Genomic DNA, 21,083 nt, shown 5'->3' on the forward strand with positions numbered 1-21,083 from the left:
GGAGAACCACGGCTTTTGTACTCCGGTCTATCATATGATATTTCCCTCCTACGACCCACTGCCACGACGTATACCAACGAGTATATATGCACCTCAGCAAGCCAAGCACGTTTCAGACGGATGAGAGTGCTGCCGACGAATGAGAGAAGATCACGCCGGATTTGTTGCTTTGGATCATGAATGATGCCATGTTGGAACTGTTGCCGACGAAGGGTAACGGGGGTCTCACTGGCGTGAACCTACACGTCAATCATGACCGTGTTTGTATATGGGTGAGCGGGTACCTAACTAGGCACTGGTGGTACAGTATCACGGGGCAGTATGCATTGAGGAGTCTACACGATTTCGTTGTTCCAATGTCGAAATCGCATCTCAGCTATTCTTTTACTGTGCGCAGACCAGGCTGATGTGTCGAAGCATTGTGATCTACGAGGTACTCCGTATAGAATATGTACATTCATAGTACCAAGTGGTACATTACTCAACTTGCATCAATCTGTACAAACTATGCCGAAATGATGATACTGCCTGGATTTATGACGGCCAGAGAACCCGAGAAAACAAGCCCCAAGACGATGATAATTGTTGGTGGTGGTGCGTCGGCCTATGCTCTTGTTTGTCGGGTGTGGGAAGGATTGCGTGCTCATGGTACAATCTGGCGAATTTGCAAGGGGTACGAGTACTTTTTTTTTCCCAGGACCTTGCCAGAATTAAGTAAACTGCCCAGTATACCGAAGTGAGCACTAGACCTTGGCTTGCAAATTAGGTACATAGGTACTGTACAAAGGACTACATGTTGATAAGGAGAACAGAAGGTTTCCCTACTGTATTAGTACTTACGCTGCCAAAGTTACCCAGCGAAGGCCCGCAACAAGATTCCATCTCATATCCATAACAGGAATGTAGATGAGATGTCGACGAGCAAAACACTTCGATCTCTTAGAGGAGAGAACAACTGCCTTATCATCACTAGGTTCCCCTTGTTGGTAAATGAGAGTAGACCTTCGAGATGTACTCCGTAATAGCGCGATACATCTCGACGGGGTCATTCTAAGTCTTGGCGCGTAAAATGTCACAGACTCCGATTTCTTTGTAATGTGGTACTCGGTATTTGGTTCGTGATTGTCAATTGCGTTTGAGCGACCATGTACAAAGCTTTCGGAGGCCACCCATGCATCCCATTCAGAGCATGCCGACTTCGCGTGAGGTGCATCAGAGCCAACAGCTATACGTACACGAAACCACCGGCCGACCGTGCAGAAGCAAAGCATGATGGCCCGACATTCGAAGGCGAGGCCGCGGCTCCTCCGGAGCCAGACCCCTTCGACCACCTCAGAGGTCGCAAGTTGAAGACGCGCGACGGGCCTTGGAACGCGTCCAACATGCACATGCTCTACCGGGCTCTGTGTGACCATCTGAACGTGTCACCCGGGATGCCCAAGAGGGTCCTGCCCGGATTCCAGCAAGTCTCGGGCAACGACGTCATCCCCGAGGGCCTCCTCTGCGACGACGGGGCGGACGCGCGTTACTCCCCCGGGCCGGACTGGAGGTTCCGGCTCTGGGCCGGTGGGCAGATGGCGTTCAACGTGCCGTGGACGAGGCTCGACGTGGGGGGTCCCGTGCTCCCCAACGAACTGGTGCTGGGCACCCGGACGATCGGGGACCTCGACTCGGGCCACCCCAAGGTCAAGGTCACGATAGGCAGGACCTACTTCTCGGACCTGCACGGCGGCAGCTTCCCGTCCGTCGTCGAGAAGAAGTACCTCTTCTTCATGCGGAGCATCCCGCCGTCGCTGCGGTCCGCGGACATCCAGCGCAGGCTGCAGCCGCCCGCCCATCCGTTCCACGCCGAGACGATGGTGCCCTCGCCGGCCCTGCTCTTCCGGTTCAGCGCGCTCACCATGAACGACCACAAGATCCACCTCGACCCCGAATACACGCGGCGGGTCTACGGGATACCCAAGCTGCTGGTCCAGGGTCCGCTCACGGCCGTGCTGATGCTGGAGGTCTTGAGGAAAGCCCTCGACAACTACAGGCGGCAACAGACCGGCCTGGGGGAACGTTCCTTTGTCGTCACCTTCTTCAACTACAAGAATCTCATGCCGCTCTTTGTCGACGAGAAAATCACCATCGCCTGCCGCAAGAACGACGGCCGGGGGCCCACAGGCTCCAGGGACAGTAACCCGACGGAGTCGTGGCGGGTCTGGATTCAAAAAGGAGAAGGGGACAACGCTACCGTGGCAGTGAAGGGAGAGGCTATTGTGTCATTAGATTGAGGAACGTGACGCCTGAAAAGTGAACGAGACATATGTTAATGCTCGGCCGATGAAGGTTTTCTTATTGCACTGAGATTACGCCCAGGCTACATCCTGATGTGGTGGCATCTCAAATGCATGTCTTGGTCATTGTCCACTTAGCGACATGAGACAAGCCTCCACTGCGTCTTCATCCCAAGACTTGACTTCTCTCTATCAAGATCATGCGCTGATTCCCTCGGTTCAACTTGTCTTCTCTCCGACAACAATCATGTCATGACTTTAAAAGGACGTCTGGGATGATCAAAGCGCTTGCAATCTTCCAATAATATCTTGAAAGTACTCCATCCAATCACGGGTCCTTGCAGCTGTGGCACCAGCTTCCAGACTCTTCGAGTTTCACGCCACAATACTCTGGAGCAAACTGGAATGCGTCGCTCGGCGAGAACGGCCTTTCGACTTCAGCAACCGAACCAGCTCCTATTCTCTGGTTGCATCAGGTCAACTGTGATTCCAGATGCCTCCAAGATATCCAGGCGCTGCTGGGCTATTCGGGCCTTTTCGTTGGGGTCCTTTGCTTTGAGCAAGCGAGGAAACAGAGCACAACACTCGGCGGATTCCTTGGCTGTAGCTTGCAAGCCTCTGGTGGCATATTCTCTGAGAACTGCAAGCTTGGTTTGAAAAGATGCCTTGTCAAGAGCCACTAGGCCGCTGAGGGTGAGATTGTTCTCCGCCAGCCAAGTTCGCAGTAATCTGTGCATCCTCAAAGCGCCGAATTGCACTCTTTCGAAATACATAGAGTTTTGCTCGTCGACAGAACCGATTGTCTCGTCATGAGTCCCGAAGGGGTTCTTGGAGATGACATTGCTCACTCGCTCTGCAAGGTACTTGTTGACTGGTATGATGTTGTCGCTGTGGCCATATTGTCGACTTGCTAGGTCGATCACAAAGCCTTCACCATCTCCCTTCAGAGCAGTGACAAATACGCTGTGGCTGAAGACTCTTTCATCGCTGAAGTCACCCCCTGCAGGTGATCCGCCCGTCACGAACCAAAATTGACTGCCGACAATTGCATACTCGCTTCGACCCCGGTGCCGATTGTAGCACTTCACACTCAATCTTCGTTCTTTCACTCGGTAATTCACTTCCGTGGTTTCCGAAGAGATTGCTGATGATTTTCAGCCAAGTTTCGATGCATTTGAGAAAAAGTCACCACTTACCAGAGAAAAGCTCTTGGACCAGTTTCCTCATGTGGAATAGGGCATCGCTACAAGCTCCGTAATCCAGAACCGCTTGCTTGACCTTGTCGTCTTGGAATAGGTGATGCGGAAATGGAGGTGCTGTGCCATTGCATGTCTCCCAGAAGGTGATGGTGTCACCATCGACCTCGACTCGGTCAATGGTGGTTGGGAATGTTTCGGTGCGCAGAACGGTCCAAAGCGCCTGAAGCAGATCTCCACCCTGGTACATGGTTTGGTGTCTTCTGGCTCTCTCACAGGTGGCTTTGTGAGTTGTCCAATGTGCCTGCTGGCACTCCTTGGAACAGTAATACGTCTTGTCGGCTCCTTGGAGGAATTCGTTGGCGGACCTACATCCTGCGCATGTCTTGCTGGTCGAAGCACCGCATTGCGCACAGCTGCTGCCGCTGCTACTGCCACTAGGCGCAGCAGCAGTCGAATCTTCGGTGGCTTCCATTCTGGACTGGAGATTCAATCAGATTCTCATCATTCCAACAGAGAGAAGTTGGAGCTTATCTGACTTGAGAGTATGGAGATTTGTTTCCGCCTGGTCTTTGAAGGACGCAGCTCGCTTTGAGTTTTGTTCACGCGGAGTGGTACTGCCTATCTGTGATCTAGGCCCGGCTGGAAAACGAGAGACGAGTGTGATAAAGGGAAACCATGGAGGGTGTGAGTGTGGTGGAGGGTAGCAGTGGAAGTGAGTGTGAGAGATGGGATGAGGAGGTAAGAGCCAAAGATGGGAAGCAAGAGGCAATCGGGAAGGCGGTAAAGAGACGAAGGAAAATACAAGTGAAGTCGGAAGAAAGTGAAAGGCCTCAGTGAACACAAAAAACATTGAGACATCAAAAAGTCGTCACCCCAAGGATGGCTATCTAAGGACCTTCTCGTCCTCTTCACTCCCACCTCGCTGCCATAATGGGCTTCTTCCACTGTCAACTCCATCCTGCTCAAAACGACACTACTGTATCTCTACGAATGGATATACAAGTGTACAACAGTTCGGCCTCGGAGCGCATCGTCAGCTTGTGCCTCAATCCCATCGGCGACTCTTTGCCAGGTGTTGTGGTCCTACATGAGCGCGTCGACACTTGACTCCCTTGAGTCTATTTCTCGACAAGACAAAACCACATGTGAACTACACTCATCATCATGGATGAAGTACTAGAAGCATCCGCAGACTGGAAGTGAACTATCGCTCATCACGTTCGATGTTTTATTGATAGATTTTCTCGTTTTTCCATTTCCTTTTTTTCCTCGCTCCTTCTATATATGCAACCTTTGCCCGATGGGATGACCGACCTATAGATACCTAAAAGTATACAAAAAGTTTGTCTATATATTCATCCTTGATAAAAATTCATGCCTCGCCGCAAGAGAAAACGAAAAAAAATAGGAAAAAGGTATAGTGACGAAACAGGCAGGGCCGCGATCAAGAGAACCCATCGCCAAAGAAATGTTAAACACCTCGCTGATGGGCCGTTTTTTCAGACATGCTTCCACCCATTCGAAATCAAAATGTGAGTTTCGTCGATGATACAAAGCTCGCCGGACTCTTCCCTCTTTTCGAGCGAGTTCTCCCCTTCCTTCTTCCAGCGCTGGAGTTTCCGGTCGACCTCCTTCATCATCTGGGTCGCGGCTGGGAGGAGGTTTCGCAGCGCCCGGTTCGCCCAGACGCCCTTTACGTACTGCGTGGCGGAGACGAACGTCCGCTCCGGCCCGTCGTGCGTCATGTTGTACGCGCGGATCGTGTACCCCACGCGCACCGCCGGGTTCACGTAAACCCCCCTCTCGCCCAGGTGTCGGGTCGTCATGTCGGTGTGGATGAGGCAGCACTCGCTGGCCTCGAGGTGCTTGCTGGCCAGGCTGTCGCTCAGGGCGCGGAAGCGCAGACCCTCGTAGAACGGGGCGGCGTCCATGGCGATCATGCCGTTCCAGCAGGATTGGACCTTTGCGGCGCGCCCGGCCAGGAGGGCCTCGCGGGAATCCTGGGACCGGAAGTAGGGGAACTTGGTGTGGATGGTGCCGTAGCCGTCTGCGTCGCGCAGGGCGAACGTGTCGTAGTAGTCCGGGGGGTAGTGGAAGTCCATGGCGCACGCGGCCGAGTAGGACCCTTGGTTCGTGGCGAGGAGGGAGAGGACGTCCGAGGGGCGAAAGACGACGTCGTTCAGGAACAAAACCTTGTCAAAGGTCTGGGACTGTAGCGCCGACGATTTCAGGGCGAAGAGAGGCTCGAGCGATTTGTTGCGCAAGCGGGCGAGGTAGGGGATGCGGCGCATCTCTTTCCCTGCACCGACGGTCGTGGTCTGAATCCAACCCGGCCGCGGGTGACCCTGGTCGTCAAGAGGTCCCGCGTTGATCTCGTCGGCATGGGTGGTGTCGTCGAGAACGATGGTGCGTGGGATGTTGCTCTCTCCCAGCACCGAGTCAAGGATTCTCAAAATCTCCTTGGTGTTGTCGAGACTGCCCGACTCATAGATTGATATGTAGACGTTCTCTTTGCCCAATACACCGACCAGGTCGAGCAGGGCCTGGCCCCATCGGTCATGTATCACGGCGGCATTAGTCCAGAATTGTGCGACGATGAAGATCTTTTGGTTTTGGACCGGCGAGGGGAGGGTCGAGAATTCGCTGTAGGTGTGGGAGAGGAGGCTTCTGGAGAACTCGCGGTAGTGTTTGAGGATCGTGAGGAGGTCGTAGGTGAAGAAGCCCAGGAGGATGTATAGTATTGCATAGAGGATGCGGCGCTTCCGTGAGCGGCGGCCCCGGTAGGTCCTCAGGAGCATGGCGAGGGAGTATAGGAAGGATGAGCGTGTCTTCTTTTGGTCGCGCTCTCCATTGATATAGACACCACTCGCGACCACAGGGGCATGGCGAAGAGAAGAAGTCTGAGGAGGACGACGGCAAGTTTTGAGAGCCGCAAGGTTGACGTGTCTTGGACCGCAAGTCAGTGGTTTTTTAGCGGCCCGTCTGTGGGAATAGGAGGCGCATCATTGAGGCTTAAATCAGTCGAAAGAGATGACACTTCGTCCATGTCCCTGGGTACATGTACGTATATTAATGTATATCACAGTCATACTAGTCGTGCTCAAGTACGTCTACTACTGTCACTACAGAGCGATCATGGTCTGAGTTCCTTTGAATGATCTGCTTGTCTCTAAGATTGTTTTTCAGAAAAAAAAAGGTCTCGGCCAACTACTCCGTATCTGCGACAAGGCACGCGACCAGATGCTCCATCGGGAGTGCAAAACTCAGCACGAGATAGCAACCAGTTACTCTGTGGAAGAGAAGTGTGGTATGGACGGCTACACACGTCCTGGACTGGTAGGTCTGGGCTAGCCGCAGTGTGTGGTATGGTAGCAAACTATTGCACTGGAAGCAGGGGGAGCCAATGGTCGCCTTATTGGCTGGTCAGTCAGAGTCGTCGTAAGCAACACAAGATCTGGATTTGAAGTAAAATGTGCCTCTCGTTCTCTTGATTTTGGTCGTATCGATAGCTGGGTAAGGAACACAGACTAAGAAGCCGTCTGACGATACCAAACATTGGGAGATGCCAGAGCTGACGATCAGGGCACGGAGGATGTGAGCTTGATAGAGAGGTAACTGTGAACTCATGAGACACTCAAGATTCAATTTTGGTGGCACCATGATACAGCAGAATTGGCTCGAATGCGATTGACTGCAGGAGAAACAGGACGAGGTAGGGACGAAGTGGACAACGACTTCCTTCAACACCTCAATATCCTTCAGCTGCTACAATTCTACCTTGACCCAGAGCAACGGCATTGACAGACGAAGGGAAGCACCAAATCCTGCAGGCAGCCTACATGCTCAACACTCTCATCGTCATCAAACTAGGCCCTGATTCAGACCTCATATCCAGTTGCTCCTTTCTAATCTCACAATTCTGCATTCAGACGTCGATCCATCAAGCTTGTCGTTCCTCCTAATCGTACCCAGAACAACTGATCCAAAGCCTCCTACGTCGACCTTGCTTAAATTGCACCGGCCTGAGCCTTTGACCATGAAACCCATCATCATAATACTTGTGCTCTTGGCTTTTGCCATGTTCACAGAGGCGTATGTTGTGTCAACCGGTACCAAGAACCTCGACTTGGATAAAGATCAGACAGCACAGAACGCCTCGGCTTCCACAGCACAACTCCAGCTCAATATCGACCCTGACATAACCAATCCAAATTGCAGTGGAATATATCCTGCCAACCTCAATGTCAAATACGCACCTGATCCATTCTACCTGTCGGACGCATGCCGGGACGTGCTGACTTGGCTTGGGGGAAACGATGGCAAACAGAATGTCGATATCGTTTGGACATGCCCGGGTCAAAAGACAGCTGGTACGGGTGACCGCAACACCTATGTCATCCTGAATACTGCATCCAACATCGTTTTCTCAGGAAGTGGTGGTAATCAACAGGTCGGCGCATACATGGAGATACACAGGTTGTCCGATGGATTCTTTGCCACTGCAGCTGTTTATCTCCAGGCCAAAACAGACCCTGCCGATAACAGAGCCACGTTTCAGTTCATCTTCTGCTGAGGATAGCAAGCCAAAGACCTGAAAGATTGTGCTGTTGTGAGAAGGATCAGCGGTAAGCGGCGGAGGGCTGAATAGTAGTAATAGAAGTTCTGAAGAGAGAAGCAGGAGAAATCGAAGAAGACTGATGGCCGAAAGCCAAATCGGAATTGAAATGCATGTTCTTGAACAAACGCTCTCTTCTTTGCTCCCTTCGTCGTGCGATTTTCATCTTCGTTGTGCTGGCCTCCCGAGCTCACTTTATACGAGGTTGTCCAGGAGCTGCCGTCTTCTTCGATCTACAAGTTCCTCTTGTACTTCCTCGAGCGTCGGCAGTCGCCAGGGCACTCCATCACCTGTATCACCAGGTAAAGGTTCCCATTCGTCCTCTGCTTCCTCCTCACCATCCGCGAGCTTCGATATTCTCTCCATGGCCTCTTTCTCCTTTCTGCGTTCATATTTGAGGAGACTCCCATCTTCCTCATCCAGCCCGAAGCCAAAATACCTTGCATCGAGATTCCTTCGATTGATGTCCTGTTGTCCTGCTCGGGTTTTACCTGCCTCTTCATCTTCGTCGCCGCCGTGAACTCGCCTCTTTGCGGCTCGTTCAAACATTTCCTTGACACCCGGTAATTCCCTCGCCCGACCAAAGTACCTATACCCTTTGCCGCCGCCGGGGACTTCTCTCCCTTGATCGTCGAACACCGTCCCCCCGCCTCGCATGTAGTTTGGCCCGCCCAGTTCTCTGATTCTCCGCTCCCAACCCCATTTCTCCTTCATGAGTTTGTTAATCTCGTCATTCAGATCCCGGATCTGGAAATCCGAGAGGCTGTCGTCCTGGATCTTTGTGACCTTGCGTGAAATTTCTTTGAGGATTTGACCCCGCCACTTTTCGCACACGGGGATGGTGCTGATGGTGCTGGGAGCTTTGGGTCGGCGTTGGCCTGCGGTCGGGAGAAGTCCTGATTCTGCGGCTTGAGCGGCGCGGAAGCGGAAGAGCATGGACTGCGCCTTTTCCGAATTGCGCGCCATGATGAGAGGAGGCTAGGATAATCAGTCTCCTGGAAGATATCTGCTGATTTGAGGCAGCGGATTGGGGAACTTCGAGAGAGGGGATTTGTCGCGCGAACACGGTGGACTCCGCGGGCGGTTCGCGAGGTTGTTGGCGGCTGTTGGAAGTGAGGCTGAGGAAATCCAAGGGTATTGCCCGAGCTAGCGATTTGGGACGATGTAGTAAGAAGACTTAGGACAGAAAAGAAGGCGGATGCTGCTGGTAATCAGATTTGAGGTTGATGTCGCTCAGGCCAACACGGGAAAAAAATAATGCGGAGATTTCAGAATTTGGGACTTTGGAGGCGGGTGCGGATTTTTGTGTAATAGACTTGACAACAACAAAATAGTATCTTTTGAGTTACTCTAGACACATAGAGAGCTTTATCGGCTTCGAGTGTACACTATATACCAAGGTATGCAACGTGCTGTAGGGTAGAGCGGCTTTGGGTGTCGCTCTATGAGAGGGAGAAGAGTGTACAAGCCTTAATCTGTTTGTATTTGGGCAGTGACAAAAAGCCCACCGACTGGACGGCGCAGGCTTTCCCAAGTGCGAGATTCGCAATGTCACAGTGGGTACAGCGACATGGATCTACGACGGTGCAGCTGAGCGTCGCTGCGGCCCTAGGAGCCATTGCGGCGACCTCCATCATCTTTACGGCGACGTCGATCCGACGGCGGCGGATCACTGAAGAACTCAAAGCCTCGATCCCCGAGCTATCCCGCGAGCACCACGCGACGCAGCTGACCGAGTACGGCGGCGCCTTGCGGCCGAGCATCACGAACAAGGAGGACGAGCGGGCGGCCAAGATTGCCGCGCGGGCACGCAAGGGTGAATACGACGAGGAGCTCATTCTGGAACAACTGGCGCGGAACAGGGTATTCTTGAAGGACGATGGCCTGGCCAAGCTACGGGACGCGTTCGTCGTGGTCGTCGGGTTAGGAGGCGTGGGTAGCCACTGCGTCGCGGCGCTGGCGAGGAGTGGCGTCTCGCGCATCCGAATCGTCGACTTTGACCAGGTCACTCTGAGCAGTCTGAACAGGCACGCGCTGGCGACCTTGGCGGACGTGGGCACCCCCAAAGTCCACTGCGTCAGGAAGAGGTTGGAACAGATTTGCCCGTGGGCCCGGATCGACTGCCGGAACGAACTTCTCGGGTCCAACACCACGGAGGGCCTGCTGGCGAAGTGGGACTACGAAGTCGGGGACGACGAGGACTGTCGGGAGCCCGATTGGGTGGTGGACGCCATCGACAACATCGACTCCAAGGTCGGACTGTTGCACCACTGCGCCATCAAGGGGGTCCGAGTCATCAGCTCCATGGGCGCGGGTTGCAAGAGCGACCCGACGAGGGTCCGGGTCGGGGACATCTCGATGAGCACCGACGACCCCCTGTCCAAGTCCACGCGGCGGCGACTGAGGGCGAAGGGCGTCAAGGACGGCATCCCCGTGGTCTTCTCCACGGAGAAGCCTGGGGACGGCAAGGCTGAACTCCTGCCCATCGCGGAGGAAGAGTACGACAGGGGGGACGTGGACAAGCTCGGCGTCCTGCCCGAGTTCCGCGTCAGGATCCTGCCCGTCCTCGGGACGATGCCGGCCGTGTTTGGGTACACGGTCGCCAACCACGTCATCTGCAGCGTCGCGGGCTACCCCATGGACTACCGGGTGGGGGACCGAGGCCGCGACAAGATGTACGACGGCCTGTTGTCCGGCCTGCAGGGCCTGGAGGAGCGCCTCGTCAGGACCACCGACGGGCAGGACGCCGTGGGTCTACGGATACCCGTCAGCCGCGACGACGTGTCGTACCTCGTCGAGGAAGTCTTTCGGGGCAAGAGCGTCGTCTCGGGCCTCATCAGCCGTCTCGCGCTGATCAGGTGGAGGAAACCCGAGGGAGGCTTCCGCATCGACGAGTCCTACCTGAAGGAGGGCCAAAAGATGGTCAAGCTGCCCATTGCCGCTCTCGTCCTAATGACCAAAGAGGAGGCACAGAGACACGAAAGGGAAGTCCTCCGCGGGGACACGGCCCCGGAAGACCTCTACGAACCGGAAGTGATAAACACGGTCCGACGAAGACATCGCGAAGAACTCTCATACGAGAGATATAGATAACCACATGTTTTGTTTTTGGACCTTGGATACGAACAGGGACATTTTTTAGATTCCCTATTTGGCAGCCATCAAAAAAAAGGATCGGTCTCCCTGGCATGAAACGATACATAGAAACCACGAGCTACGCAGCCGGTTTTCTGGACCAGACAACCTGATATGATAGAAGGGTACTTTGGGCCCCCCAATGCCTACCCCCTACTCCCGCTTATTACAATCAAAATGATCATTCACGAAGATCTGTTCCTGGTTCTCCTTTTTCCACTCTCTGTAACTCAGGCACCACCTGAGAATGCCGGCCATTTTGGATGTCATAACCCCAAAAGGCCGGGTTTGACCGGTGTCTGGCCTTTGCCCCAGAGAAGGCCATTGCGTGTTCTGCTGAGCTCAGCCTATGTTTTGCAATCACTATACGACATGAATCAGTCAAGGATCTACCGAGGACACGTCCGCACTGTACAGTCCGGGTACTGTGCGATGAGGCTCGGTCGGATGTTCCCACCCTAAATAGTTGCAAATGACAAAACGCCCACCGTCTGGGTCGAAAATAGCACGCTATTCCAAGTACTAACTCGATTTGTACATTGATATGGCTTGGCATCCTGGGGGATAGTCCCTCGTATTTCGCTCAGTTCTAGATTTCAGGGAGGAAAAGCATTTATAATATACAAGGATCCATTGAACAGATGAAGACCTTCAATTCGGACGAGAGTCGACCGGAATTTGAGCCATGGGCCATATGACGGGTCTAGACATTGGTCCGCGTCTATGGAAGATATATAAGTCCCAAATGATGGTTTAGATGGCCGTCTCTTGAACCACACATCTCAACTGAATAGTTACATTCACATTCTCAGACACAAAGATCCCTTCCTGTACTCAGGTTTCTTGTTCTTTTTAAAAAGAAAATCAGATCAGCATGTCTTCGTACGCCGTCACTGGAGCCTCACGAGGCATCGGGGTAAGTCTGCCTGTCCTGGCTCCTCCCACCTTTCGCCTTCTATTACCCATCTCACACACACACGAGTACCTTCTGACTTGAATTAATGTCCCTTATAGTTTGAATTCATAAAACAATTCTCAAACGATCCGGCAAACACTGTCATCGGTCTGGTTCGAGACGTCAAAGCCACCGAAGCCAAGGTCCAAGCGGAGCTCGGGGGAAGAAGCAATGTCCATATTCTGCACGGGGACTTGGACAGTTACGACTCGTTGAAAGTAGGTCCTCGAGACGTCCGCCGACGTCCTTGCTGAGGTTTACCTCGATACTGACTGCATCCTTTTCACAGAAAGCAAGTGAAGAGACTGCCAAAATCACCGGCGGAGGACTCGACTATCTCATCCACAACGGCGCTCGTCTCGTCGACAGTTCTTCTTACTTCACCTTTACTCAGCTGTAAGTAATTTCTGTGCCCACTATTCCGTCAACTTTCGTGACTTTCATAACCCCATAATCCGAAGCATTTCCTGATATCTTGCTAATGGTAAAATTGATCGTAGCGGCGAGAATCCCGTGGCTCTGGAGCAAGAAATCCTCGCCGGTTGCAAGTCCAACATTGTCGGATCCATCCATTTGTTCAACTTGTTTGTCCCGCTCATTCTCAAGGGCCAAAAGAAAAAGGTCATTGCCATCTCCTCTGGCCACGCCGACCCGGACCTGATCACCAAATACGATCTCGACACTGTTCCCACTTACGTCATCGACAAGAGCGCACTCAACATCATCGTGGCCAAATACAGTGCCCAGTTCAGAAAGGACGGTGTGCTCTTCCTGAGCATTAGCCCTGGAGTTGTCAATACTGGACATTTTGATCCTTCCAATTGTAAGTCACCATTTTGGTTCTCTTGCCGTGTCTTCGTTGCCTTCTTGACGCCTCACATGAGTGATGGTAGACAAAGATCTAACGTCCGATGACAGTGAGCGAGAAAGAATTGCCAGGGTTTGCTGCGACGGTAGCAAAGTTCCAGGCATATGCGCCGCATTTCAAGGAGCAGCTCACCACAGAGCAGTCTGTCAAAGCCATGGTCTCGGTTTTTGAGAAGGCGAGTGTCGAAAATGGGGACGGTGGAGCCTTTATCTCTCACCTGGGATCCAAGCAATGGATTTGAGGTGTCGTTTAGAAAGTGCTACACTTGCAGCTTTTTGTGGTGTTGGAAAGCGATCACGCCTGGCCATCTCGCCGCAGCATCTGCAACAATGGGAGCCAAGTGCAGAGAGCACGTAAGATTTGCAAGTATAGACGAGGTGTATAGTTATGAATCAGCACACTCTTTCCAATCCATGACTTCCGACATTGCTTGGCGGCACGGAGCGGAGAAGATGGACGGTACCCAGAAGAATGTTCCCAAAGTACTCTCGACGTCGCGCCATGATTTGAACGCTAAGGCGACAGATATACGCTTGAGCCTTGATGTGTAGAATGATTTAATGCCGGATTCGGAAGCTGCGATTGCACCCATGATCGTGTACCAGAATCTCGTCTCCAAGGTAGCGCATAACGCCAGCGAAGAAGGCACTTGCTGCTCAGGTTTCTGCAATACCTCCATCAGTTGAACGACCGAGTCGCCGAGTTCTTCTTTCGTGTCCATGGTGTGTTGTAAGGTCATTTGAAGGAATATCTTGATCGACAAGGCTATTGCCGTGAGGAATGACTCGCGTGAAGCTGAGCTACTGTTAATCTCGATTGCTGTCTCCAGAGATTTGATTTTCCGGCGAAGGCGTGTCTGCTCTTCACGAGCGAGAGGTTTTTTGTTGTGGATATACGTGGTCAACCTGGCCACTTGATCCGCTTCCGCAAGGATTATGTACGCTGCTCTTTTGGCATTGGTGGAAAACCAGGTATCGAATATACCAGTGTGCTCGATACTTGAAAATAGCGTCACATCGTGCCGCGAGAGGAGAATAAGTCCCTGCATAGTCGTGCTTCAAGGAAACACTATCATTAGCTTTTCGTCGAACTTATTCAGCCTACAGGGGTGTGTATACCGTGGGATTATTAGTGATGTTAGATGGGATGGCGGGACATTCAACTTCCGAGAGCGAAGTCTGATAATATTGACAAGGCCAGTGATGTGGATTTTCCACGCTTCAATATTGCCTAGAGCTTGCTGTTCGAGATGATAGTATTAGCAGGGATTCAAGGGGTGAGAAGCAATCAAGGTGCGAGTTTTCACTCAAGGTAAGCGGGACGGACATCGAGAACCGTAAGTATGAGTATGGCGGCGATGAGACTGTCACTGAGCCCGTCGAGACCCTCATTGAGCCGTTGCCTTACAGCTCGAATGGCCCCGCCCTTGTAGGCATCAACCATGGATCGGTGTGTATGTTGTTGTCTCCGCGCTGCGTAGAACTGCCTCGCAAAGTATAGAGAAACTTCGAACATGGTAGGGTCAGGAAGAAAGCCGGCCCAGTCGGACTGCATCATGGCCAAGACGGCGTCCGAGGCTGGAACGTCAGTATCCAAGTGAAGCTTCCCCATTGCGTGTGACACTATGCAAGGATCATCAGTTGGTTGTGAACGGCATGGGAATTGAAAAACAAGCGAAGCATGTCGCCCACGCACAATGATTAATGAAAAAGGCATCGTTCCCCCTCAATATTCGATCCAGGCCAGGATGACTAAGGAAGGGGAGTTGAGAACAGCGTACAGCCTGAACGGCATGTTCATCGGCTTGCAGAGGCGTAAGGGAGGTGTGGTGCTCCTTCTGTTTCTGCGCAGCATACTCACTAACCAGGCGCTGTCGTCGTCTTGCAAAGTTGGCTCTCGTGGTGTGTGCCCGCCTTGCCTTTGCGCTGTCATGGTCAAGTGTGGGCCCCGTTGTCGACACGAAGGTCAAACGAGGAGCAAAAGCCACCTGGTTGGCAGACATGATGCATGTCGCTCTGATGATAGAGGAGATACGTCAGGAATGAGATTAGGGACTGAGAAGCTGCATGAATTGAACCTCGCATCATTTCGCCTCCCAGTCGTCAAAGATGGTGGTCCAAGCATTCTGGTTTCTGGTCCACGATAGTAGGGAGAAAGAATGCCAAGCAATCTGATTTTCTTGAGTTGGTTTAGCTCGATCATGACACTTCGGAGGGAATCGTATCCGGGACTCGCAGGAGAAGAAGTATCAGAGTCAAAGTAACCCGAGAGCTTCTGGGGTATGAGAAGACTACATCAACCTTCATTGTTTTCTACCTAGTTAGGACGGTAAAATTCAATACTAATCATGAAAAGTTGGCCCTCGCGGTAATATCTGCCCATATCTGGCTGTATAGCGTGAGGCGCTAGTATCCGAGGCGTAATTCTATCATTTGAGGCTATACACCATCATATGATGAGGGACCTGAGGGATAGTCCTCGGAGCTTTATTGCACTGTACCCATAGATGTCACTTAAAATTGTATTGGAGATCTGTACCGACATATAGCATTTTGAAAGATCCAGGGGGTTTCTGATGTGAAGTAGGCACAGTCGTGGACGGCACTTTCTATAACTCGGGATACGAAGCTCGAATCGGAGAGTGGTCGGTAAGTGCAAAATGGCACCGGAAGCAAAGGGTCGATCACCAGCATCCGGAGCTAAAATCTCCAGTATTTGTCGATAATATGACCTATGTGAGGAAGAGGCGTGCAATGGATTCGCGGCAAATATTAAATCGCTGATGCGCGAGAGATCTGAGGCATAAGTCGATCTCATGATCTTCGAATGGTTTGGCTTGATTGAAGGATCAGTACTTAAAACCGCACATCTTCCTCCTTTGGATATACGTTACGCGATTTCCATACACGGCCGAGGACCAAGAAACAAAACCCTACCTGTTACTGAAAATGGCATTTGCATGTGTAACATCTGGGCATCTCACCGTATGATTTCTAGCTTTGGGAGATTGAGACGTTCATCAGCCACCAGAGACAACACGTTGAACGGCGGTAAACTGTGAAGAAATATCGATATGGTGATTGACTTTGTAAGGTTCGATATCAAAGGCTGGGCATCCGACATGGCGGTCAGCTTGACAACAGAGCAGTTTTCTGAAGAATCCACACACTCTTGGACATATAGTTGGTCCTCGAATCCGACTTGCGAAACTGTGTACTGCTATGAAGGCAACAGCAAGCAGTATGGGAGGACATTGAGCCGAGGAGAAGCTTTTGATGTTGCAGATTTTGTCCCGTACGCCGGCAAGCAGATCAAACGCCCGGGGATATTCTTTTTTGAGGCAGCGTGGGTTCTGATAGCGTCGAAGATGACGCCATCGTTCACACAGATCTATATTTTCAAATCATCGGTCTATACTTCGACTGGCATCTCTGGTCCTTAGCTGATGCCGACAGCTCATGGTAATGATGGACACGGTCGTTGGCTCAGGTGAAATTAGGTGGAAGCTCTGAAAAGTGATCGAGAATGCAAAAGCGGCGACAAGCTGGAACAAGATTGTTCCGGTGCTTCAGCCTGAGTGCCAAGCCTCGATGGTCTCCGGAAAACTACTTAAGTTCCTCTTCCCTCCCGCTCCGTCCTCGATCTTTTTTCTTTTCTTCATCTCAGTGCACGGGCTTTACGCGTTACAGTGAGGATTCGTCCGAGTACGTGTTATTGCTAGTTGAAAACTATACAACTGACCGCTCCTTGAGGTCCTCACGGATCTCATGGGAATTTTTGAATAACCTACTATGACCTTTTCATTATCATCAGCGCCTTGAGCGAAGAGATAGAGAAGAGGGTTACAGGCCTGAAAGGAACGGGCTGGTCAAATAGCGTGGGGGTTTAAGAAGCTCTCCAAGTCAAGATATGTTATCAAGCGATGTCTTATCTTTCTCCTGGTTGTTTGAAAATGACTGAGTAGAATGAAGCATGTAGATTCAAAGCGCAGGCTACAAGTGCTTGTCACAACAAGACGGTCAAATTTCATCAGTTGAGATAGAGTCAGATAGGCACAGCAACGTGTGCAGATCCAGATGAACTTTAGTACTGCTGAGACATCTTTCCACTGCCAACGATTCTACGCAGTGTCCTTTTCTGCCCATCGCTTCCAGTCCGACATTGATTTCATTCCATTGTTCATCGTGATGCCTCCCTATACTTAGGTTTCAGGCGCGATTTGGAGAAGACAAAATCCATCATTGCAGCCTCAATGTTATTCTCCAACTTCCACAAGTTCATCACTTTTGATCACTTTCCACAATGCCTACTGCTCTTATCACAGGTGCGACAGGCTTGCTAGGTAGACAGGTGTTGAAGGCCTTTGAAGATGCCGACTGGCAAACGGTTGGGATGGGATTCCATCGAGCCACTGGCCCAATCCGCAAAGTTGACATCACCGACTCTGGAAGCGTGGCTGCGCTCTTCGATGAGGTCAAGTACGAACACAGCTAACACAACTCTGCTGAAGGAGTACAAGCACTAACCACCTCAGACCGGACGTTGTCGTACATTGTACGGACCACCACCACTGCTGCTGCTTCTTCTCCCTCCTACGCATGACCAAAACTAAACCTCTTCTTTAGGCGCCGCCGACCGTCAACCAGACTCCTGCACAAAGAACCCCGCCGCAGCCCGCGCTCTCAACGTAACGGCAACTCAGACGCTCGTCGAAGCCTTCCACGGTTCGCTCTTCATCTACATCTCGACGGACTATGTCTTCCCCGGGGCGGTAGGTGACGCCCCCTACAAATCCACCGATACGCCCAATCCGACGAACGTCTATGGCCAGACAAAACTGGACGGCGAGAATGTCGTCCTCCAACACGCCCAGAACAATGCAGTCGTCCTCCGCGTCCCCGTCCTCTACGGATCAGGTGCGCACAGCGAATCCGCCGTCAACACACTGATCGATTCACTGTACGGCCAAAATCGCACCGTCAAAATGGACGACTGGGCCCTACGATACCCGACGAACACAGAGGACGTGGCGAGGGTGTGTCTCGACCTTGCAAAGAAGAGGACAACTCAACAAAAAGAAGGAGAAGGAGGAGAAGGAAAACCAATGCCCAATATTCTGCAGTTCAGCAGCGAAGACAAAATGACAAAGTATGAAATATGTCAAAAGTTCAGTGAGATCATGGGTTTGCCCATAGATCACCTTGTGCCGGACAAGGATGGTGGGAAACCCAAAGATGGGACGATGAGGCCGTACGACTGTCACTTGGACACGAGTGGGCTTAAAGATCTTGGGGTTGATGTCTCCACGGTTGATTTCGTGGCGTGGTGGAGGAGATATGTCGGTGCGTTTAGGCATTGAGATAGGTATGCCTCGAGCTTGAAAAGAATGCGTCATGGGGGACTCTGGGACGAAATGGACACTCTCTGCATTTGTGCAAGCAGGAACAAACGGCGGAATCAAAAGGACTGCAAGGAATGACCATCACGAATATCATCAACTTGAAAGTAAACGAGTTGGCCCTTTCATTACGAAGTAGCGACTAGACTATCAAATACGAATCAGTGCAAAGCCCGCTTAATCGCTCTGTCAAGATTCCCACGATCACTGTTCTGTCGTTCCATCTGCAGAGACTGCCATTTCTGACCACTCCAGGCGAGAATCAAGTTGAAGACTCGATCTCGATCGGCGGGATGAAGGAGAAGAGTGATTTCGTCGTCGTCGTCGTCTTGTAAAAACACAATCTGCAACACCGCCGACGAGCGAGAATGGAGGTTCTTCAAATTCTTCCACATGGGATCGCTCTCGTCGGGATCGATCTTTCGGAGCTCGTGAAGCTCTAAAAATGACCATTGACGACGAAGTCCATCGCCACTTGCCTCTAGGGCGAAACTCACGCCCGTTCTTCCCACGACGAGTCGACCCCGGCCTGATCTTTTTTCCACGGCGGCGAATGCATGCGACTCTTCTCCCACCATCGGCCAACGCCGAGGCCCATCCCCATCATCACTATTGTCATCGCTCCGTGGTAGGTCGAACTCGGCCAGGTTTGCGTCCCTCACGACCGCCTTCTCCTGCAACCTGAGGATGGCCAACTCGGCATGGGTCGGGATGCCCCAAAAGATCCACCGGAACTGAGACACCAGGAGCCGATACTTGGGGAGGTTGGTCGCGACGGGGTACGAGAAGAAGAAGCCACCGCCGACGACGAACCACACCACCTTCATGCAGAATTCCATGTCCGCGCAGAGGCACACGGCCAGGCAGGAGGAAAAGAAAAACACCGACGCAATGGTCAGCCGCGGCTTTTCGTGTCGGTGAAAGTTGACCATGATCTCGAGGAGGTCGGCAAAGTCGCCCAATTGTCGTTGAATCATGGGGCCAATCTCGTCGAGAAACGGTTCGAGCCAATCGTGCTTTCCGTGCCGTTGGATGAGATCTCCCCAAGCTTGAACCCGTGCTTCTCGATCGAGTGCTCTGCTGACGTTGGCACGGACAGTTTGAACCGAACTCGGCTGGAACTTGTTTTTTATGGTAGAGTAGACGATGTAAAAGTAGAAATATGCCATGATGTACTGGAAGTACCACAGCACCAGGAAGAGTGCGAACCAACGTCCGGTCCGGCGGGGATCTTGCCACATGTAAACTTCTCGTACACTCACCAAGAATGCCTGCCATGGCGCACTGGTGATGGCGATTCTTTCGATGATGCGCGCGAGATCTTCGAGATCAAAAGGCGGAGAGTCGAAGTCGTCGATATACTGAGAGGTGAATCCTCGCGTGTAGTAGAGTGCGAGGTGAGCCAGATATCGTTCCCACTGAAATCGCGACTCGGTAGTGAAGTGCGATCTCGGTAGACGAGGAATGGGTCGAACCACCTTGACTCGAGTAACGTGGCGGCCCAGGATCCAAGCAGTCTGCAAGCTCTCGCGTTGCTCCTCCACTCTGTGAACCCGATTACTTGCTTCGTCGATCTCTCCTCGAAGTTCTTGGGGGTCTGATGTTGATGCGGTGGAAGAAACGGCATGGTCAAGTGCGTCATGAGCGTCGAGTAGTTCTTGATCTCGGTCGACAGTCAATGTGGGATGTCGAGCGTTACCGATTCTTGCCGCGGCCTTCTTCGTGACCTTGCTGCGAATGAGACGCCGTGGGTGCGCGGCTATGTGCGTGGCATCCTTGACCCCGTCGGCGATGGTATTTCGAGCGGACTTTTTAGATTTGGGAGAGGTCTGGTGACTCTGGTCAAGCACCCGGCTTGGGTCGAATGCAGCGTCAGCAAAGATGTCGTCCTCATCGGACGGGTCGTCATGGTCTGGGTCATTGAGTATCTTCTTGACTTTGGACTTTGCCTTGGCCTTTAGGTGTAGCGCGCCTTCGACAAGATCGTTTGCATGTCGTTCGGTTTCCACTATGCTGTCTCGAGGGGCTGCGGCCATGCTTGACACGGGAATTGTGAACCGCGACACATTTTAATACGGTATGGCTTTCACGACATGTGAGACTAGATGAGAATGAGGAAGCATGCAGTGCGAAAGAAGAAGGGGAGGTCCATGTTAGCGAAGCAAGTCCTCCTCTTACCTCTAGAAAGCGGCATTGTGAGCATCATGGAGAGTGACGATTCAAGCTGAAAGGACGGTCCAGCCCACAATTGGCACCTTTCTAGACTGCCTTGATCCGTCGATGATCCAGGCTTGTCCCTGCCAGGGTTTGACCCGATGATGTTCGATCCGACATGATTTGATTGGCAGACGGGATCGCGACAAATGCACTCGAAGCGACAATTCGTGGCGGAAGCGAAACGAGATTCAGAGATTTGAGGCGAGAAGATCCGATCCAGCTGGAACACGCCACAGGGAGCCACTTGATGACGAAGAATATCGAGTACAACACAACAATCAATCAAACAAAAACCTGGAAATTCAGGGTACAACAAGTACCATGTACGCAGCTCCAAGGGATCAACCACTAAGTAGAGCTTTGACGGGTCCATGGCTGATGATGTGGTGGAGTTTATAGCGGACAACACACCATCAT

The 21,083-nt window shown here is 52.1% G+C and overlaps 11 protein-coding genes across 13 annotated transcripts; 6 read left to right on the plus strand and 5 right to left on the minus strand.

Annotated features, from left to right (window-relative positions):
- Window positions 1-1,124: 1,124 nt before the first annotated feature.
- On the plus strand, window positions 1,125-4,809 carry PV06_05214 (uncharacterized protein). The gene has a single exon (XM_016406194.1). The coding sequence runs from the start codon at window positions 1,146-1,148 to the stop codon at window positions 2,274-2,276; it is 1,131 nt and encodes a 376-aa protein (XP_016264400.1). The 5' UTR covers window positions 1,125-1,145; the 3' UTR covers window positions 2,277-4,809.
- On the minus strand, window positions 2,717-3,950 carry PV06_05215 (uncharacterized protein; the record flags this gene model as incomplete). The annotated part of the gene is made up of 2 exons (XM_016406195.1): window positions 2,717-3,423; window positions 3,476-3,950. The coding sequence occupies 2 exons, from the start codon at window positions 3,948-3,950 to the stop codon at window positions 2,717-2,719; spliced, it is 1,182 nt and encodes a 393-aa protein (XP_016264401.1).
- On the minus strand, window positions 4,700-6,447 carry PV06_05216 (uncharacterized protein). Its single transcript, XM_016406196.1, has one exon. The coding sequence runs from the start codon at window positions 6,274-6,276 to the stop codon at window positions 4,978-4,980; it is 1,299 nt and encodes a 432-aa protein (XP_016264402.1). The 5' UTR covers window positions 6,277-6,447; the 3' UTR covers window positions 4,700-4,977.
- Window positions 6,448-7,235: 788 nt separating this feature from the next.
- Window positions 7,236-9,287, minus strand: PV06_05217 (pre-mRNA-splicing factor isy1). The gene has a single exon (XM_016406197.1). It carries the CDS (start codon window positions 9,057-9,059, stop codon window positions 8,289-8,291), a length of 771 nt encoding a protein of 256 aa, XP_016264403.1. The 5' UTR covers window positions 9,060-9,287; the 3' UTR covers window positions 7,236-8,288.
- PV06_05218 (uncharacterized protein) lies at window positions 7,515-8,051 on the plus strand (the record flags this gene model as incomplete). Its single annotated transcript, XM_016406198.1, has 1 exon — window positions 7,515-8,051. One exon carries the CDS (start codon window positions 7,515-7,517, stop codon window positions 8,049-8,051), a length of 537 nt encoding a protein of 178 aa, XP_016264404.1.
- A 250-nt stretch (window positions 9,288-9,537) lies between the features above and the next one.
- Window positions 9,538-11,390, plus strand: PV06_05219 (uncharacterized protein). Its single transcript, XM_016406199.1, has one exon. The coding sequence runs from the start codon at window positions 9,642-9,644 to the stop codon at window positions 11,184-11,186; it is 1,545 nt and encodes a 514-aa protein (XP_016264405.1). The 5' UTR covers window positions 9,538-9,641; the 3' UTR covers window positions 11,187-11,390.
- A 546-nt stretch (window positions 11,391-11,936) lies between these two features.
- Window positions 11,937-13,292, plus strand: PV06_05220 (uncharacterized protein; the record flags this gene model as incomplete). Its single annotated transcript, XM_016406200.1, has 5 exons — window positions 11,937-12,144; window positions 12,243-12,401; window positions 12,473-12,579; window positions 12,684-13,006; window positions 13,102-13,292. The coding sequence occupies exons 1-5, from the start codon at window positions 12,103-12,105 to the stop codon at window positions 13,290-13,292; spliced, it is 822 nt and encodes a 273-aa protein (XP_016264406.1). The 5' UTR covers window positions 11,937-12,102.
- PV06_05221 (uncharacterized protein) lies at window positions 12,509-15,053 on the minus strand (the record flags this gene model as incomplete). Its single annotated transcript, XM_016406201.1, has 4 exons — window positions 12,509-14,106; window positions 14,170-14,291; window positions 14,378-14,673; window positions 14,747-15,053. 4 exons carry the CDS (start codon window positions 15,051-15,053, stop codon window positions 13,437-13,439), a joined length of 1,395 nt encoding a protein of 464 aa, XP_016264407.1. The 3' UTR covers window positions 12,509-13,436.
- Window positions 15,054-15,955: 902 nt separating this feature from the next.
- On the plus strand, window positions 15,956-16,598 carry PV06_05222 (uncharacterized protein). The gene has a single exon (XM_016406202.1). It carries the CDS (start codon window positions 16,125-16,127, stop codon window positions 16,491-16,493), a length of 369 nt encoding a protein of 122 aa, XP_016264408.1. The 5' UTR covers window positions 15,956-16,124; the 3' UTR covers window positions 16,494-16,598.
- Window positions 16,599-17,197: 599 nt separating this feature from the next.
- PV06_05223 lies at window positions 17,198-18,630 on the plus strand. Of its 3 annotated transcripts, XM_016406203.1 has the most exons (3): window positions 17,198-17,529; window positions 17,586-17,605; window positions 17,677-18,630. In XM_016406203.1, the coding sequence occupies exons 1-3, from the start codon at window positions 17,354-17,356 to the stop codon at window positions 18,408-18,410; spliced, it is 930 nt and encodes a 309-aa protein (XP_016264409.1). In that variant the 5' UTR covers window positions 17,198-17,353; the 3' UTR covers window positions 18,411-18,630. The 3 variants fall into 3 exon arrangements, with proteins under 3 accessions (XP_016264409.1, XP_016264411.1, XP_016264410.1); XM_016406205.1 differs by having other exon boundaries at window positions 17,198-17,605; XM_016406204.1 differs by having other exon boundaries at window positions 17,586-18,630.
- On the minus strand, window positions 18,568-20,691 carry PV06_05224 (uncharacterized protein). The gene has a single exon (XM_016406206.1). The coding sequence runs from the start codon at window positions 20,483-20,485 to the stop codon at window positions 18,611-18,613; it is 1,875 nt and encodes a 624-aa protein (XP_016264412.1). The 5' UTR covers window positions 20,486-20,691; the 3' UTR covers window positions 18,568-18,610.
- Between the last annotated feature and the right edge of the window lie 392 nt (window positions 20,692-21,083).

Source organism: Exophiala oligosperma (genome assembly GCF_000835515.1).
Source record: "Exophiala oligosperma strain CBS 72588 unplaced genomic scaffold supercont1.4, whole genome shotgun sequence".
Taxonomy (NCBI): domain Eukaryota; kingdom Fungi; phylum Ascomycota; class Eurotiomycetes; order Chaetothyriales; family Herpotrichiellaceae; genus Exophiala; species Exophiala oligosperma.

Excerpts from the sequence above, each read along its gene's own strand:
- PV06_05214 (XM_016406194.1), top strand. The coding sequence starts at position 1,146 with ATGTACAAAGCTTTCGGAGGCCACCCATGCATCCCATTCAGAGCATGC.
- PV06_05216 (XM_016406196.1), bottom strand. The coding sequence starts at position 6,276 with ATGCTCCTGAGGACCTACCGGGGCCGCCGCTCACGGAAGCGCCGCATC.
- PV06_05217 (XM_016406197.1), bottom strand. The coding sequence starts at position 9,059 with ATGGCGCGCAATTCGGAAAAGGCGCAGTCCATGCTCTTCCGCTTCCGC.
- PV06_05219 (XM_016406199.1), top strand. The coding sequence starts at position 9,642 with ATGTCACAGTGGGTACAGCGACATGGATCTACGACGGTGCAGCTGAGC.
- PV06_05222 (XM_016406202.1), top strand. The coding sequence starts at position 16,125 with ATGGTGATTGACTTTGTAAGGTTCGATATCAAAGGCTGGGCATCCGAC.
- PV06_05223 (XM_016406203.1), top strand. The coding sequence starts at position 17,354 with ATGCCTACTGCTCTTATCACAGGTGCGACAGGCTTGCTAGGTAGACAG. Across the intron at positions 17,530-17,585 it reads GCGCTCTTCGATGAGGTCAA|ACCGGACGTTGTCGTACATT; the intron begins GTACGAACACAG and ends TAACCACCTCAG. Across the intron at positions 17,606-17,676 it reads ACCGGACGTTGTCGTACATT|GCGCCGCCGACCGTCAACCA; the intron begins GTACGGACCACC and ends CCTCTTCTTTAG.
- PV06_05224 (XM_016406206.1), bottom strand. The coding sequence starts at position 20,485 with ATGGCCGCAGCCCCTCGAGACAGCATAGTGGAAACCGAACGACATGCA.